The sequence below is a fragment of the Osmia bicornis genome, chromosome 10, assembly GCF_907164935.1.
Source record: "Osmia bicornis bicornis chromosome 10, iOsmBic2.1, whole genome shotgun sequence".
Taxonomy (NCBI): Eukaryota; Metazoa; Arthropoda; class Insecta; order Hymenoptera; family Megachilidae; genus Osmia; species Osmia bicornis.
In genome coordinates, this window is record NC_060225.1 from 2,935,951 (window position 1) to 2,952,303 (window position 16,353).

The window sequence follows — 16,353 nt, forward strand, 5'->3', positions numbered from 1 at the left end:
TATGTGAAAAAGAAAACATAATGAAGAATTAAAATATTTACATACGTGTTATCAGAAAATGATGAAAATTTCCTATATTTCTTTGTCTTTTCACATGTATACACACAATATTTACAGCATAGTATATAAAGTTAAACGTGGTCAGATGAAGCAATTTGTACAAACATTTTGAACATAAATTGCTACTTAAATATTGAATTGTTATAATACCTTTATACATCTTTTTACAACCAAAGAGTGACAAATTTTTGAGAATATTTTAATTGTATATAAGGATCCAGTTAGTGGGATGATTGTATGCCAATAATATTGGACTGTGTAATAACAGTGAAATCGTGTTTTCATTAACAGTGTTTGATATAATACACCACTGGTCAAGCCAATTTCTCATGCTTTTTAATGACATATTTGCAGGATTCAGGCCCCTAAATGAAAGTGCCTAAAACATTTTATAATTTAAATATATATAGTAATCATAATATAATATGAATTTATTTATTGTATTAAAGGTATTATTTAATAATCTTTTATGCACACCCAGCGTATTTCATCATTTGGCAACTTTATACTTCCACCCTCTTTTTGTATAGCTTGATCCATTCGTTTTATTAGCATACCTCTTTCTATAAGTTTCTGTATTTTAAAAAGTCTCCAAGAGGATATATCATGAATACCAAGTAATTCTTTCTAAAAATATAATCCAGAAGTTTAATATTATTGTTTTTAATAAATTCTTATCTTCAAAATTAATTAATTCAACATACTATGTGTTTCCTTTTAAGATTATTTAGCGAATATGGATGACCAGCAAATAATTCGGAGCAAGCAATAATATCTTTCACATTAGGATGTGTGCCACTACCAAGGCATGCAATAATACCATTCCATTTTACTCTCAATGTTTGATTTTGAATATTATTAAGTTCTGCTTGCATGCATCTGAATAATGGTCTGTTGTGTTTTAATCGTCTCTTATGGTCCAATAGCATAAACTCAAGCCTTTGTTGTAATGTCCAATAATGGTAAGTTAGAAGATGTCTTGGAAAATAATATGCCAAAGGAAAAATTACATAATTTGTAAAAGGAACAGCTGATATTAACAAAACAGGGCAAATTTTTATTAAATCTTTTGGCATTGTATAACTCAACCGTAATTCCTCAACAGTTAAACTGTTTGCATCAGAAGTGGCTTGCTTTTTCAATATCAAAATATATTTCTTTACATCATTAATAAAATCTTTGGTTCCAATACTGAATATACGATAAACATGCATCGTTCGTGGAAAGTTTCTCTCCAATACTTGTTCATAATTCTTAATGTAATTTATATATCTATCAAACCAATACTTCTTGATGTTAGATACTTTATTTTTTTCTGTGTTTCTTCCCTGTTGTAGTTGATTTTGTATACTAGTATGTATAAAAGGTAAATTCTTTTTGTTTTGAAAAATACATTTTTGACGTACTAATTTATGTATCATTATGATTTTCTTTGTATCATATCATCCTATTAAATGTATTATTATTAGTATTTAATTCCTCTTCAAACTATTATTATAGTATTTGGTTAACTATGATTCATAATGTTACTGAAAGAACAGTGTAGGAATATTATGTGTTTGTTTATACTGTTTCCTTAATAGTATTATATGTTTAACACTAAATTAGTATTAATATTGTTTTTAATATCAAAATATCAAAAACATAAGCAAAGTAATTATTTATTTTTCAAATGAATTTTAATATGTTAAGTTACAAATGCTATACACCTTCAATTACATACAAAATCTTATTTGCTTTCAAGTACTATTATTTTGTCAAGCCTAATGCATCACTTATAGTAAAAATCAAGGATTTATTATAAAAATAACACTAATCACTAAGCGTAATTCGCAAAAATGACTCATAATAGTTTTAGGAACAGTGATGTCAGAACCGTGGGACGTGGGACCAGTGTGGACCATGTGGACTAGTGATGCCAGAACCGTGGGACGTGGGACAAATTTTTACCCTCTCCAAGACGTTCCACGACGTCCCAGTGACTCCCCTATCGCCGTTGTTTCATCTAACACAAGCGCGTTGTTCCACGTGTCCGTGTGAGCTCTGCGGGTTTGGCAGAGTTCGGCTGCTCTCGTCATTTCTACGTTATCGGCTCGATGTTCAAGCCGCCAAAGCACGTGGCAGCAGCATCGACGAATCGATAAAATAATATAATTTCGTCCATGGCACTATGGTAGAAGTGTGAAACCAGGAGATTCAGTTCGAATCCCGATTCTACGGTTTCAGTACATTAATTACAAATTGTATCAAAACTTTTTCGGGGTGAACTTTACTTTACCGGACCCAAAATTTTGGACTTTTTTTTTTTCAATCTATAGTTTTTGATGCGGAGAATCCAAAAATGCAAGTCTCAACTTTAGGAATCCAATGGTTCAAAAGTTATAAGCATGTAAAGTTTGATATTTTTAGCGCATTTGCTACGGTACTGTAACGCCATATTGACTTCTTGTCCAATGAACGGTGTCGCTAGCTGCAGGCAGATTCATGTGGGTGCCGACTACTTTGGCGGGTACAGTCAAACCGTACATTTGATACTGTCTCAGTTAGTTAGGTTTATATTTATTTTACAAACAGACTGTACTGCCCATGTGAGAACCAATCAGGTTATACCTCCTTTTCGAAGTCGATTAAAAATGCCTTGTATGTGCTACAATGGATGTCCGTAGGTTCGTGTATATGCTAATTTAAATGCCGTTTACAGATTTCTACTCTGTTATGAGTTGATCACAAAATCCCGGAGTAAGCGCTATTTGTTAGCATAGATCTAATCGTTTGCATAGATCCAATACAAACATATGAATAGGAAAGAAAACTACATTTAGATATATTTCAAATAGAGGTTTATTATTTACACAACCTCAGCAGGTCTTTGTCCTCCCACGGGTTTATGGTTTTTAGACAAATAATCAGCAAATTCTTGATACGGTGCTTTTTTTAGTGCTTGATCATGCCAGAGATCTGGTGTCAGATATGCATAAGTTTTGGCAATTGCCGCATATGTAGCTTTAGCAAAGTTACCAAGAGTACACGTAGATCCTCTGGCTGAGGTATAACAGTCCTCTATACCAGCCATCTGCAAAAGTTTCTTAGGCACAGGTGCAGAGACAATGCCTGTACCTCTCGGTGCCGGGATTAAACGTACTTGTACAGACCCACATTTGCCAGTAACCTTGCAAGGTACTGTATGAGGATCTCCAATTTTGTTTCCCCAATAACCACGACGTACTGGTATCACCGAAAGTTTGGCCAAAATTATGGCACCACGGATGGCAGTGGCTACTTCTTTAGAACATTTCACACCCAGGCCAATGTGACCCTTATAGTCACCAATGGCTACAAATGCCTATAACATTAATAAAAACTGTTAACATATTTTCTTTGTAATAAAACTTATATCAAATGATATAATAATGCATTATTTGCCTTAAAACGTGTACGTTGACCAGCTCGAGTTTGTTTCTGTACAGGCATAATTTTCAAAACTTCATCTTTCAATTCAGGTCCAAGAAATTTATCAATTATTTCGAACTCCTTGATTGGTAATGAAAATAGATAAATATGTTCCAGCGTATCAATTTTTCCATCTCTAACAAGACGGCCAAGCTTTGTCACTGGGATCCATTCCTTGCTATCTTCTTTACCACGTCCACGGCCACGACCTCTTCCTCTACCTCCACGTCCTCTGCCTCTTAGACCTCCACGATCACCTCCACGAGAGCCAAATCCACCTCTGAAACCTCCACGGTTGGCTGGAGCATTGTCCGCCATTCTGTAATGTTTTAAAAAATATTAGTCTTTCTACAGATTATAGAGGTTAGGAAAAATATTTAAAATTCATTAAAAAAGACATTTGTCACTGGCAAATACTGCTACTGACACTTTTTTTTAAATAACAATGTAAATTATCTGTAAAATAATTTAGTATTTATTATTAAACAACAATGCTATGCTTTGAACACGTGGCTTTATCAACTGCTACATGTATAGACTTATATATATACTTTAATTACGAAATATCAAATTTACTTTTACAAATATTTATTACGCGTTCAATAATATTTAAGAAACATATCGGATGATCAATTTTATAATGAAATTAAACAGAAATAGTTCATAACATACTTACGTTAATTCCTTCCTCTACCTACAGTAACGGAAGAAAGAATGAGCATGTCTCTTGAAATTATCGAATCGAAGACAATTCGATACATCGAAACGTCACATCCGCTATTTAAATGTCTATTTTTAAACATGCTCAGGTTTACATTAAAGTTTCAATATTTAACATTTTCTGTTTTAGTTCGTTTTATAATATACATAATGTAAGCAATAACAATTATTACAAAATTTTATGAAACATATAGAACTGTATTTATTAGAAATAATAGCTGTAGATAATAATAGTTGTAAGCATAAAACAGGATCAGATTATTCATAAAAATATTTGTTTCAATTATAAAACAATTATTCCTGTAATACATATATTTTTAGTAATAAGAATATATTAAATGATCTCATAAAATGTTCAGAAGGGAAATTCTGGATGACGTCGAATTCCTTTAAAGAAACCAAAATCACAAATCCTGCCCGATTCCCCACGATCAAGATTTTTTAATTTTTTCATATCTTGTGATTCAAGTTTCCAATCAAATAACTGGGTATTTTCTTTAATTCTCTGGGGATTAGTACTTTTTGGAATAACTGCAATTCCGTTTTGTATAATATATCGTAATAAAATCTGTGCGGGTGATTTATTATAATGTTTTGCTATTTCTAATACTACGTCACTCTGAAGCATATCAGGAATTTCTTCTGTTTTGTTCGTCGCTTTTACGAAACTGCGTGATCCAAGTGGAGAATAAGCTGTTATCGCGATTTTTTTACTTTTGCAATAATTTACCTGTAAAATATATTACATTTAACGTAAGATAAATATATGAAAATTTATTAATAAGTAAATGGAAAATGTAAATGAATTTCTGGCCATACAGACCCAAGAAAGATGACTTACTAATTCTTGTTGTTGAAAATAAACATGCAACTCAATCTGCAACATTGAAATGTTTATTTTTGCACTCTTTAAAACTCGTTCAATCTGTTTGATATTAAAATTCGACAATCCGATTGCTTTAGCGCGTCCACATTCTACTTGTTTCTCCATTTCAGCCCAAACTTTAACGTGATCAGTAATTGGATCAAACATAATTTGTCCATCTTTATCACAAGGGTGTAAATCATCCCCAACTTCCTTAAAAGCAAATGGGGTATGAATTAAATAAAGATCCAGATAATCTAGTTGCAAATCTTCCAAAGACTTTTTGATCCATTTTTCAACGTATTCTGGTCTGTTTCCCGTTGGAGGAAGCTGTAAATATAATAAAACATTTTAGAATAGTTTAATATTGAAGTAGAATGAAAAACAGATTTCAATATAATTTTGGTCGGTGCGGTCGACGCCTTATTGGTTGTTTTTCCGAAAACCTGTCAAATCCGATTTGGCTGAAATTTTGCAAATAACTTCGTTTTACATAAAAACAATGAGAAGGATTTTTGGCAATTCGAAAAAAATTTTTTTATTATTTTAATATTATTTCCTACATTACCGGCGTACTGGAGCCCCTCCCCCGCCCATTTGTTGGACAATCAAATTGTGCAACAGTACGGAAAATATTTGAAGTGCTGTTGTAATATTATTACTATTACTACGGTAATGTCATTCTCTGCTTTACCGATAACGCGTCAATACCGGGAAACGGGAATGCCGAGCTTTCTTGAGGACGAAAGAAAAAAAAATAATTTTATCAATTATTGGAAGACATTAAACATGTATACATATAATGAAAGTTAATGAAGAACGTATACAGAATACTGTTGTAACCTTATTCTACGCAGTGTCTATAATGCAGGAAATAACACTAACATGGTAAAACATTTTTCGCAAAATTTTGAGTCTTAGCCTTTGAATCGCCAAAAATCCTTCTCGCAAATAATGTTTTTATGCAAAATGAAGCTATTTGTAAAATCTCAGCTAAATCGAGTTTGACAGGTTTTCGGAAACTTCACCATTTTATTTAAATAGAAATTACCTTTGTAGCAATAAATATGTCTGATCGTTTAAGTTTTCCAGAATCGAACCATTTTTTAAGAACTTTACCGATTGCTTTTTCATTGAAGTATACTGGTGCTGTATCAATATGTCTATATCCTGCTTCTAAAGCAATATCCAATGCCGTCATAAGTTCCTCTTCACTGGCCTTAAACAACACAAATTATTTAATAAATAAATTCTTTTTCTAATCACAATTTCAAGGTTTATGCAGTCACTGGTTTATGTGATAAGTATACATAAAAGCAGTTACAATATGTAATACCACTGTTAAGATATTGAAATCTTTGAAACGCCTCCACTTCCGGAATCAGCATATCACGTGATAGTAAATTCAACGTCATTTTTTATGTAGGTATGTAATTAATATGTTTTTTAAATAAAGTTTTACTGTTATATTTTATTATAACAATGTAATTCGTACAAAAAAGAATGTGTAAATTATAGTAGAAAATTCATAAGTTTAAAGTAGTGAAAGAAAATAACCTATTGCAAGGTTTTATTTCTTCGTATACATGTTAAGTACTGAAGGTAAAAAAGCTAAATATTGATAAGGTTTTAGATTTTGATGTAAAAATACAGAAATTACATTAATTTTGGAAAATATACATTCAAAAATTATTAATAAATAATAGAAGGTTGCATCTAAATATGTAAGGTTAGAAACTAAATGAAGCGATGTATTCTTATACAGATAATGGATTTTAAAAATTATGAAAACCAGTTAAAATGTTTGCAGTATATTAAATTAAGAATATGTAACTAATCACAAATAATTAAAACATGCAATTCCATTGGAATTCAATTTTTATATTAGTTTCACATTTGACTTACTTAGTTCTGTTTTAATTTTTGTAAAATAGCAAAATTCAACATATTCAACATTTTTTATTCAGCTGATACAAATTCTTAACATACAAATTTAAGATGCACGTTTAAAATAATTTCAAATGTAATGCTAAGTTAAAATTAATTTTTTTACGGATTCGCAGAAGGATTTATCTAAATTTTAATTTAACCAGTTAACTGCGTTTGACGCGTATACACGTCAATCCAAAACTTTATTTCGGTGCAGTCGACGCGTACACTCGTCATGTAAAATGAAAAATATAATCCTTCCTCGTTTTACTCTTTTCGTAAAATTTATAATAAGAGTATTTGCGCTGCGTTCGACGTGTATACTCGTCATTGCTTGATTTCATTACGCAGCCCGTGAGGGATTTCTAAAACTAAATTCCCCAGTTAACTGATTAAACCCGCGTATATAAGTTGATTTGAATAATCTTACCCGCCAGGTGCCAAAACCAAGTATCGGCATGTATTGTTCATTTGAAAGCAAAATAGCGTTGTTCTTATCCATCCTGTCTATCCTGTAAGAATGTCAACAGATAACTGAGACTGAGAGAAGTGTTGACTTACCTTCAAGGGCAATCCTCCGAGACATTCACTTGTTTCTTATTTTTAACATGTTCAGTAACTAGGACAATTTCCAAGCTTTCTATACGGATAGTTCGTTCTAACATGATTTCAAGGTTTTGTTTTTCTTACAAGAACACGAAAAACTCTTATAAAAATTATAATCCTTTTTTAAAAATTTATTATACAATATATCGATTTCGATTTTTATTTATGTATCAATTCTAACATCAATTCCATATCGATTACGTATCAATTTAAATTTAAATAACACTTCGGAAAAATGTACTTACGATTTATTAAAGATTCACACTATTTTAATCCCCGTTTAAGTATGTCAGAAATATAAGGAATTTTAAATACCGTTAACCCTTTATCGGTCAAGATGTTTGCGACGGTCGTTTCTTCGGTCGTCTACTGAGGTAGAATTGGGTAGAATGATCAGAGTTTTTTAAAGTTTTCTTGGGTGACTTAATTAGTCAAACTGGTATCCTATAAATAATGTTAGCATGTTATTATCGATACAATGTCACACAACATAATAGGTGAATAGATAAGAACAAAAAGCATAAATTTTATTATCTATTCTGCATACCTTTTAATATACAAGAGTATTAATTGATAGATTACTTGTTTTATAATAAATCTACTGACTTTAAAAAAAAATTAATATTATAATATCACATTATTTTTAAGTCAGAATTTATTTAATTTCAGAACGTATGTAAATATGAAAATAACTACATAAAAATAAAATTTAAAAAGGAAAGTATAATTAAGTAATACATATGTATCACTGCGTAAATTGTGGAGCTGAAGTGGAAGAACTTTACAGAAGATATTGTCCAAATGTTTTAAAACTTTTGAAATGTGTATGTAATATGTTATATAAATTAATTTGTACATTTAATTGAAACCACTCCATTCTTTTTCAAACTCGCCACATTTAACAACAATACCAAGAAATTCTCTGTAGAATTTTGGCCTTCAAGCTTGAATGATTTTCCAGAGAATAAATCTTCAAGGTTTAAAAAGAATGGAGCAAAATATTGTACACTTTAACAGTCGCATAATTTATAAAATTAAAAGCTCTTGTAATTTTATATTTCTTTATAAATGTGCAATCTTACGTTTCAGGATGCATGTGGCCATCTGGCCGACAAATACATAGAATATGACCCAGTTATAATCTTAGTCGATCTAATATTGCTCGAGAAACGAGCATACAGGCATCTGCTTTATAATTGCGATCTTAAGTCATGCTGGAAACTTCTGATAATACTTTGGCTCGTCGAATCCTTTCGAAGCCTTGCTTTATGCAATAACAATAAAAAATCTATTGAAACATCGAGGATGTATCCGTCTAGTCTTGAAAGGCATTGCAATCTTTATTTAATTCTGCTACAGACTGCTTTCTGTTTCGCTTCTTTTATTTTTGTTGTGATTCTTCTAACTAAAATCAAGTGGTACTTCTATTCAAAGAATTCAGATAAATGTAGCATGATCCATTTAACAAAAGCTTTAGTGATAGGTGGATCCGGTAAATTATTAGGGTTATTAGAAATCACTTGGGGTCACATCTTTCTGGCACCTCATTATTTCCTCATCTTGGGATATACTCTTCTGTGTATGCTCACTGCTTATTCAGGTAAAAAAATACAGTATAATTCGTAACTTGGACAAATCATTTATCTGCATTTTATATAATTTCAGTGATTACCAACAGCGGGAAGATGGAATCGTTGATCATTTTGGAACTGGGAATAGTAATTTACAACTACTCGTTTAACTTCTTCACTGCAACATTAGAATCTTTACAATTAGTCTAGTTATTTATTTTTCATTCAGTTTGGTTTTATAATCATATTTATATTGAAATAACATTAAGTTAAACTAAATAAATACATTATATTTGTAATATATATTTAACATTCTTTAAGAGGTACAATACTCCATCCAAGGACTAATCTATCAAAACCTGAAGAGAACAAATTACAGACTCCGCTGTCTTCTGCCCAAGCCACCGATGAAACCATTCGCCGGTGACCCTAAAATTAAATTAGAAATAAATATAATTTTTCATATTTAATGTTTTGCAACCAAGATCTTTTATCATTGGGCCCCTTATGACTATGCAACAACACAGTGAATTGGATTGCAGTCTTTATTAAATTTTGCCTTACCTGTCTACTTGTTCTAGGTAATCTAGCTAACCGTTGACCGCTAAGGTCAAACAATCTAATTTGTCTATTATCATGTGGTATTGCGACAATGCCAGTGCTTGAGACTGCTAGTCGATTAGCAGCGCTATCACCTCTAATTGTAGCCAAAGGACTTCGTATATTTCGCAATTCCCATATCTTTACACTTCGATCATCCGATCCTGAGACGATTTTATCTTCGCGCGTAAAAACAGCTGATGTTACCGTCCTATGTCAACAAAAATTTATTTTAGATGCTTAGATTAAAACTATCTTTACAACCTTGAAATACAAATAGAGAATTAACTTACTCGGTATGTGCTTGGAAAACGGAAACCGAGTGAATAGGTTCTCTGAAATCCCACAAGCGGAAAGTACTATCTTTGCTCGAAGTAACACAAAGTCTTTGAGTATGATGAGTTGAAACGTGAGAAAGTTCTTGATCATGTCCGCACAACGTATGAATAATCTCTCCAGTTTCTACATCATACAAATTTGCAGTTCTGTCCCAAGAAGCAGTCACCACTTGTTCCGCGTCGGGTAACCAATCTGCTGCCATTACGACACCTACGTGACCTAATAATTCTCGTACCGGAGTTCTGTAACAATTCAAAAATTGAAATTTAACGCCGTACTTATCTGTCCCATGGGGTTGGAACAATACATGAACTATTGTCGCGTCATAGCATTTAAATAACTGATTACTGTAATTAACAAATTTTTTTTAACTCCGCCCCACGGCGGGGACATTAAATTCAGCCCCCGTCGCGAACATGTTAAAGGATTGATAGATTAGTTTTTAAATAAAAATGATCAAATGGAAAAGCCACCTCAGAGTGGGTGGTTCTTCCTGTTCTTCATTTGTGATGATTGCACTACTAAGATTTCTGTCAGTATTCAATCCTGAAAGATCTTCGGATGAATTCTGTCGTTTAGGAAAGTCCCAATCAACGGCAGCTTGCCACACATGAGCGGAATTATCTCCGCTGGATGTAAGTGCCAATTCCTTTGTCGGATGAAAACGCACGGAGTTAACAGAACCAGAATGACCTATCAAAATAATTTTATTATATTTTATGAACATTAAAGAGCTGTGTAATTAAGCAAACAAAGTATATACCAATATATTGTAAAAGACAACGACCGCTATCAACACCCCAAACCCTGGCACTGTGATCAGCAGAAGCTGTTGCAATAATTTGACCCGATCTTCCAACAGTAACTTCCCAAACACCGTCTCGGTGACCAGAATATTCTCTTTGCATGCTACAAGTCATTGTTGGTGTTTTAAAGCTGGAAACTATTTTACTGGTTTGAGCTTTCAACTTATTAGAAGTTGTTTTTGTCTTTGGTGCTGTATTCCCTGCCATAGCTACAAAATAAGATGTAACATTGTAATATATAAACTACAAGGTAAAATGAAGTTAATTATAAACATTCTTACATTTCTGTTTGGAAAAGATTTTTGTATCTGGAAAATCTGCAACATCTCCAACAGGTAAGCTTCGTTCCCCAGAACCATAACATTCTCTTTCAAGTCTCTCATTAAGAGTGTCTATTTTCTCGTGCACTACAATCATAAATATTATTTTTCATACATAACAATTGATCCCATAATATAGTATTAATGATATTAAATCCATACATCCTAAATTTTCAGTATAGAGAGCTTCAAATTCTTTCTCTATTTGCTGAAATAAGTCAAACAATCGACATCGCAAAGCTGGTGGTAATATACTGTCATCAAGATCTGTACGGAAAGCTGCATAATGCTGTGCGTTTGGTTGCAATGGAGTAGATCCACTTTGTGATTGCAATTCTGTATCTGTGCTACTTTGTACTCTTGGAATGGAAATACGTTTAATTTTTCCAGTGCTCTTGTTTCCAGTAGTCACAGATGGTTCTCCTGGCATCTTTCACTCTAAAATATTAATAACAAACACATAGATATATATAAAATAAAACTTGAAGCAAAATATAAATTGAATAAATTGTCATATATTTCATGTTAATTGTTTCTTATACGCTGTGCCTTTTTATTATTATAGTCTATTGGGTAAACAAGATAAAAGAAAATTCAATAAAAGTAAGTACTAAAAATAAGTAAAAATAAAATTAGATACTCACTGTGTATATGTACCTCTTGTATTTAAACATAAACAAATGTATGTCACCATACAATCTCATACAATCATAATTATATCTCTTGCATTCAGTTTGATAAAACAATAATAATATGTTACACTTATACAACAAATTATAATGATTAATCAATGATTTAATCTAGGTTACAATTATATGTAACATATTTATCCACATATGCGTACATGCATACTACACGCATATGTCAATTTGCTATAAAAAAATTTAAAACATACTCAGTATTACAATTACTGTGCAATAATTTGTTCCAAAACAATGGAATATCTAAATAAGTAATCGGCCAAACTTTATAGTACTTCTCTTACCATTACTGCCTCGTAGTTAGAAAATTTGCCACTCACTTGTTCAAAGATCATCTAAATTAACAAATTTCTAACTAAAATAGATTAAAATCTTTAATTAACGGATAAAAATGTAAAAACTACAATTTATACACCATAACAAATTACATTACGCAACAAATTCAGTTGTCAACTGAATTTGTCATAACCATTTGTTATGTCAGCAGTAATTCGATGCTTCAATTTTAGTTTGAATTTTTGCCGCTAGAGGGCCAAAATTTATGCAAAATTTAGTTCGCTTTTTACCATCAGAGAGCGCTAATTTAGCGTTTTAATTTTAGTCGAAATTTTTGCCGCTAAAAGGGCAAAATTCATGCAACATTTAATTCCTTTTTTTGCTCCCAGGGAGCGCAATGCAATGATATTTTGGTTGCAGAGATGTAAGGGATGCAAAGATCTAAGGGAGGCAGGGATATAAGGAAAGCAGGGATGTATGGAATGCGGGGATATAATGGATGCAGAGATGTAAGAAATACAGGGATATAAAGAAAGCAGATATGTAAGGAATGCGGGGAAATGAAAAACGCAGGGATATAAGAAATGCAGGGACATAAGGGATGCAGTGATATAAATTGGAAGTATATGTATCTTTGAATGGTTGATCCGCACCTCTCGGCAGTCGGTATAAGACTGAGGCGATTTTACTTCCTTCTAGGTCTCTAGGTCGAACGGTAGACAATGGCGCCAAATCAACCATGTCGTTCCACTTTACCACTGGCTACTTGAATCAGTGTCCTGAATTTGTGTCTGTAGGATTATATATCAGGAGGTAATTTGAATAAGAACATTTACAAATAATAGAATATTAATGATAAAATGTTTTAAAATTTACAAATTAATAAATGTGTAATTAACAGTTTCTGTCTAAATTCAAATTCTGCGAACACAATGTGATACTTTGTTCTTAATAATCAGCTGTCTATTTGTAAGATAAGAACAATAGAATATACGTTGAATAATCAATCTTGAAATTAACATGACATTACGTGGGCGCGTTTGATGCATATTATAGTTCAGGAATATCAAATCTGTTTCCACTTAAGCAATAGACGCGTTTAAGAATTGCTGATATCTCGGTTATTGTGCAGTGAGGCATTCGTACCGCTTTATATACTCGTTCAAACATTTGTAACAAGTCATCTATCATATGTTGATTAAATACATTTCCTTCTTCCGCCATACGGCGATATTTAGGATAATTTGGCAACGTGCGAAGAGCTATTCCTAAACTGGATTCCTGTTAAAAGGAGAAATAACGTGGAAATAAACAGCAAATATAAGAAAGTCTTTCGATACTTGATTATTAATTAACTCACCTTAGATAACATTAATTCATGAAATTCTGGCCAGTCTTCCACACAAGCTACACAATCGCAAGTGAAGAAGTAGCGTATTAGAAGTTCCAAGCGTCTCGTAAATTTTGGTACCATTGAATATAATGGACCATAGTGATCAAATATCTTGTAAAAATTAATTGTTTTATCAATAAAAATGACTCATCGTAAATAATCGTTCATACAATACGTTTTTGTACCTGTTCATCCTTCTTGATAGGATACATTGCATAAGCAATTATATGCGCAGTCCTTGAAACTCTTAGAATGTTTGGGTTGCAACTGTGATTAAACAGACTAAGAAATGGCATAAGTGCTCCACCACGGTCTTCCGAAGCGATTTCATGTTCCTCCGTAAACTATAAATATTAATTTAATTGTTAAATATTAAGTATAATCTTTGCCGCAAATTTATTATATGTATATATTACAGAATGAGTATTAAGAGGGATCAACTGCAGATGCCTTAGAATGAGCCCCCCAACAAAGATAGCATCATTGTTTTCTATTAATTCAGATAAATCTTTCAGTGAACTTCCAAATATATCAGTACTTGTTGCTAGGTAATACGATATAAAACTAGCTTCTGCGGATCTTGTAAAGAGATCTTCTAATGATAGTTTTTCAACGTGAGTAACCAAACTTAATACACTTCTGTATGCATCACTTTCAAATGTACCATTTTTTGAAAAACCCTTTGTACGAGGATCTAAAATAATACATAATTATGACCGATAACTTTTTACAAAATTATCCCAGATACTTACTATCACAATTTTCAACTTCTTTTAGTTCTTCTCTTAAGTTCTGTATATTATTACTCTCTCTTACTGCCTGAATAGCAAGTCTTACACTATACTGATGACGTTCCATAAAATTCATTTTAAAAAAGTAAGGAAATACCTTACATTCTATGTCATGATATTTTTTCCAGTCCGAAGCTTTACATTCTTCTGAACAATACATAGCATATGTACAATAGTTACAAGGTATATTAGCCCAGCATACTTCCAAGCAATTTGAACAATGCGTCTGTAAATTGTTAGGACTTAACATTAGCAAATAAGGTTTTTCTACAGCAATTATTTCACCAATATTTATGTCACGAGTAGCTACAATGTGTCTGCCATATTTTTCATTATATTTTATAGTTATTGCATCAGAGGCACAAGAAACTTCAGAGTTGCATATTTTCAATTCAGGCAAAGGTGATTGTTTTACGATACTTCGTTTTTTTGATATATTTGATACTGATATTTTTTTGGCAGAAATGAACATATTATTCATTTTTTTATGACCAACATCATTCAAGGACAGCCTGTCTAGCCAATTTTGTGCTTCCTTAATAGTATCTTCTGTGTTGGGATATTTTAATATACTTGAACACTCAATTTTTCTTAAATATAATATACTTCTTGAATTATTTGGATATGGTAAAGCTAAGGCTCTATCTATGTCTTGAATACATTCTTTGTATTTGTGTATTTTTTTTAGAACAGCAGATCTATTCGCATACGCCAAAGCAAGTTGTTCAGATGTACAAGGTGCATATGCTATACTTTTTGTATACAGTTTTAGTGCATCGATACACAGAGAGCTTGTTAATGATTTTGACATAAATTTTTCATTTCCTTGTTCTCTTAATTCTGTAGATTTCCTTACATTTTTTCTATCTGGACATATTTGAGGAATCATACCATATTCTAGCATAAGCTTAAGAAAAAACCTTACACGTTCCTCATCTGCATGTAAAGTTTTGAAATCATTAAATACATCTTCATACTTATCTACAGCAAGTATTTTTTCATGTAATAAACCCAGCAATTTATCCATTTTTTCTTGCATATATTAGTGACTCAGTGCAGTGACTATAGATGCAAGAAGACTGGACTATCAGTGATGCCAGAACCTGAACCGTGCGTCGTGGACCAAATCTTTAGCCTCTCCACGATGTCCCAGTGACTCCCCTACTTCAGTTGTTTTATCTAACACAACGCTGTTGGCACACGTGCCTTTGTGAGCTCTTCGTTCGGCTGCTCTCGTGATTTCTACGTTATCGGCTCGATTACGAACGGCACCTCCGATTTCGACGATTTTTAAATATGTTGTAGCAATCTACATTTTTAACAACTTTTTCCTACACATATAACCGCCGTTCGACTATAGTATTCGAGATATTTTCGAAAAACTATCGAAACTAACCCATTGAATTCTGCCCATCCGTGTGGTGACAACCATTGACAACCATGGTGACACATACGCATTAGTATGGGATCGCCGCTTTTCTACTGTTTATGCAGGCAACAGCACGGCGACCAATGACCAATATACAGGGTGTCATGTAACGCATTTTCACGCTCCTAGATGGTGGTAGGGGGGGTGATTCTGAACAACTTTTTCCTTTGCGAAAAAGTGGTCCGAAGCTTTCTTTTTGAATTATTAAGCAAAAACACTGACCAATCCGAGCGCGTATAACGCGCGGGCTCAGGGACGGCAGCGTCGGCTACGAAGCAGAGCTTGACGTAGGTCGCGAACGAACGGCTCGGCACCCCGTTAGCATAGCACAATAAAAAAATTAAACTAGTTAAACATTTTTTGTTGTTGTTCAAAACGAATACGGAATCTAATCTCTTGTCGCCTGTCATTATGTAAAAAAGGAAATTTTAAACATTCTAAATAACAAATAAAAATGTTTGAAATGAAATAATGAATACAAATTTTAAAACAATTTC

The 16,353-nt window shown here is 32.5% G+C and overlaps 6 protein-coding genes across 13 annotated transcripts; 1 reads left to right on the top strand and 5 right to left on the bottom strand.

Moving 5' to 3' along the window:
- Positions 1-45: 45 nt before the first annotated feature.
- LOC114880238 (LETM1 domain-containing protein 1) lies at positions 46-2,215 on the bottom strand. Its single transcript, XM_029196044.2, has 3 exons — positions 765-2,215; positions 538-687; positions 46-439 (listed from the first exon to the last, which is right to left on the bottom strand). Exons 1-3 carry the CDS (start codon positions 1,479-1,481, stop codon positions 260-262), a joined length of 1,047 nt encoding a protein of 348 aa, XP_029051877.1. The 5' UTR covers positions 1,482-2,215; the 3' UTR covers positions 46-259.
- A 668-nt stretch (positions 2,216-2,883) lies between these two features.
- LOC114880232 (40S ribosomal protein S2-like) lies at positions 2,884-4,295 on the bottom strand. 2 transcript variants are annotated; one of them, XM_029196034.2, is made up of 3 exons: positions 4,187-4,295; positions 3,484-3,829; positions 2,884-3,403 (listed from the first exon to the last, which is right to left on the bottom strand). In XM_029196034.2, the coding sequence occupies exons 2-3, from the start codon at positions 3,826-3,828 to the stop codon at positions 2,909-2,911; spliced, it is 840 nt and encodes a 279-aa protein (XP_029051867.2). In that variant the 5' UTR covers position 3,829; positions 4,187-4,295; the 3' UTR covers positions 2,884-2,908. The 2 variants fall into 2 exon arrangements, with proteins under 2 accessions (XP_029051867.2, XP_029051868.2); XM_029196035.2 differs by having other exon boundaries at positions 4,183-4,234.
- Positions 4,296-4,407: 112 nt separating this feature from the next.
- Positions 4,408-8,798, bottom strand: LOC114880231 (aldo-keto reductase family 1 member A1-A). Of its 3 annotated transcripts, none has more exons than XM_029196032.2 (6): positions 8,713-8,798; positions 7,946-8,074; positions 7,455-7,536; positions 6,147-6,314; positions 5,072-5,425; positions 4,408-4,960 (listed from the first exon to the last, which is right to left on the bottom strand). In XM_029196032.2, the coding sequence occupies exons 3-6, from the start codon at positions 7,524-7,526 to the stop codon at positions 4,586-4,588; spliced, it is 969 nt and encodes a 322-aa protein (XP_029051865.1). In that variant the 5' UTR covers positions 7,527-7,536; positions 7,946-8,074; positions 8,713-8,798; the 3' UTR covers positions 4,408-4,585. The 3 variants fall into 3 exon arrangements, with proteins under 3 accessions (XP_029051865.1, XP_029051864.1, XP_029051866.1); XM_029196031.2 differs by having other exon boundaries at positions 7,876-8,074; XM_029196033.2 differs by lacking the exons at positions 7,455-7,536; positions 7,946-8,074; positions 8,713-8,798 and adding an exon at positions 6,432-6,523.
- Positions 6,444-9,485, top strand: LOC114880233 (protein ARV1). 2 transcript variants are annotated; one of them, XM_029196036.1, is made up of 4 exons: positions 6,444-6,521; positions 8,300-8,454; positions 8,720-9,230; positions 9,296-9,485. In XM_029196036.1, the coding sequence occupies exons 2-4, from the start codon at positions 8,371-8,373 to the stop codon at positions 9,409-9,411; spliced, it is 711 nt and encodes a 236-aa protein (XP_029051869.1). In that variant the 5' UTR covers positions 6,444-6,521; positions 8,300-8,370; the 3' UTR covers positions 9,412-9,485. The 2 variants fall into 2 exon arrangements, with proteins under 2 accessions (XP_029051869.1, XP_029051870.1); XM_029196037.2 differs by lacking the exon at positions 6,444-6,521 and adding an exon at positions 6,534-6,697.
- LOC114880230 (WD repeat-containing protein 37) lies at positions 9,367-12,426 on the bottom strand. 3 transcript variants are annotated; one of them, XM_029196027.2, is made up of 9 exons: positions 12,252-12,425; positions 11,911-12,138; positions 11,429-11,704; positions 11,228-11,353; positions 10,904-11,155; positions 10,614-10,833; positions 10,095-10,382; positions 9,766-10,012; positions 9,367-9,630 (listed from the first exon to the last, which is right to left on the bottom strand). In XM_029196027.2, the coding sequence occupies exons 3-9, from the start codon at positions 11,694-11,696 to the stop codon at positions 9,508-9,510; spliced, it is 1,524 nt and encodes a 507-aa protein (XP_029051860.2). In that variant the 5' UTR covers positions 11,697-11,704; positions 11,911-12,138; positions 12,252-12,425; the 3' UTR covers positions 9,367-9,507. The 3 variants fall into 3 exon arrangements, with proteins under 3 accessions (XP_029051860.2, XP_029051861.2, XP_029051863.2); XM_029196028.2 differs by lacking the exon at positions 11,911-12,138 and having other exon boundaries at positions 12,252-12,426; XM_029196030.2 differs by lacking the exons at positions 11,911-12,138; positions 12,252-12,425 and adding an exon at positions 12,162-12,180.
- A 648-nt stretch (positions 12,427-13,074) lies between these two features.
- On the bottom strand, positions 13,075-15,921 carry LOC114880229 (SET and MYND domain-containing protein 4-like). Of its 2 annotated transcripts, XM_046287561.1 has the most exons (6): positions 15,824-15,918; positions 14,389-15,758; positions 14,053-14,330; positions 13,822-13,980; positions 13,604-13,747; positions 13,075-13,524 (listed from the first exon to the last, which is right to left on the bottom strand). In XM_046287561.1, exons 2-6 carry the CDS (start codon positions 15,464-15,466, stop codon positions 13,294-13,296), a joined length of 1,890 nt encoding a protein of 629 aa, XP_046143517.1. In that variant the 5' UTR covers positions 15,467-15,758; positions 15,824-15,918; the 3' UTR covers positions 13,075-13,293. The 2 variants fall into 2 exon arrangements, with proteins under 2 accessions (XP_046143517.1, XP_029051859.2); XM_029196026.2 differs by having other exon boundaries at positions 14,389-15,921.
- Positions 15,922-16,353: the final 432 nt, after the last annotated feature.

Bases quoted from the DNA above. Each gene is read 5' to 3' on its own strand.
- LOC114880238 (XM_029196044.2), bottom strand. From the start codon at position 1,481: ATGATACATAAATTAGTACGTCAAAAATGTATTTTTCAAAACAAAAAG. The intron at 688-764 runs GTATGTTGAATT...TTATATTTTTAG, and splicing joins ATCTTAAAAGGAAACACATA to AAAGAATTACTTGGTATTCA. The intron at 440-537 runs GTGTGCATAAAA...AAAATGTTTTAG, and splicing joins CAAATGATGAAATACGCTGG to GCACTTTCATTTAGGGGCCT.
- LOC114880231 (XM_029196032.2), bottom strand. From the start codon at position 7,526: ATGGATAAGAACAACGCTATTTTGCTTTCAAATGAACAATACATGCCG. The intron at 5,426-6,146 runs GTAATTTCTATT...TTATATTTACAG, and splicing joins ACATATTTATTGCTACAAAG to CTTCCTCCAACGGGAAACAG. The intron at 4,961-5,071 runs GTAAGTCATCTT...TATATTTTACAG, and splicing joins ATTTTCAACAACAAGAATTA to GTAAATTATTGCAAAAGTAA.
- LOC114880232 (XM_029196034.2), bottom strand. From the start codon at position 3,828: ATGGCGGACAATGCTCCAGCCAACCGTGGAGGTTTCAGAGGTGGATTT. The intron at 3,404-3,483 runs GCAAATAATGCA...TTAATGTTATAG, and splicing joins GTCAACGTACACGTTTTAAG to GCATTTGTAGCCATTGGTGA.
- LOC114880233 (XM_029196036.1), top strand. From the start codon at position 8,371: ATGTATCACTGCGTAAATTGTGGAGCTGAAGTGGAAGAACTTTACAGA. The intron at 8,455-8,719 runs GTATGTAATATG...CTTACGTTTCAG, and splicing joins TTTTAAAACTTTTGAAATGT to GATGCATGTGGCCATCTGGC. The intron at 9,231-9,295 runs GTAAAAAAATAC...ATATAATTTCAG, and splicing joins TATGCTCACTGCTTATTCAG to TGATTACCAACAGCGGGAAG.
- LOC114880230 (XM_029196028.2), bottom strand. From the start codon at position 11,696: ATGCCAGGAGAACCATCTGTGACTACTGGAAACAAGAGCACTGGAAAA. The intron at 11,354-11,428 runs GTATGGATTTAA...TTATGATTGTAG, and splicing joins CTATACTGAAAATTTAGGAT to TGCACGAGAAAATAGACACT. The intron at 10,383-10,613 runs GTGGCTTTTCCA...GAATTGTTACAG, and splicing joins GAAGAACCACCCACTCTGAG to AACTCCGGTACGAGAATTAT.
- LOC114880229 (XM_029196026.2), bottom strand. From the start codon at position 15,466: ATGCAAGAAAAAATGGATAAATTGCTGGGTTTATTACATGAAAAAATA. The intron at 13,981-14,052 runs GTAATATATACA...TAATATTTATAG, and splicing joins TCCCTCTTAATACTCATTCT to TTTACGGAGGAACATGAAAT. The intron at 13,525-13,603 runs GTGAGTTAATTA...TCCTTTTAACAG, and splicing joins ATGAATTAATGTTATCTAAG to GAATCCAGTTTAGGAATAGC.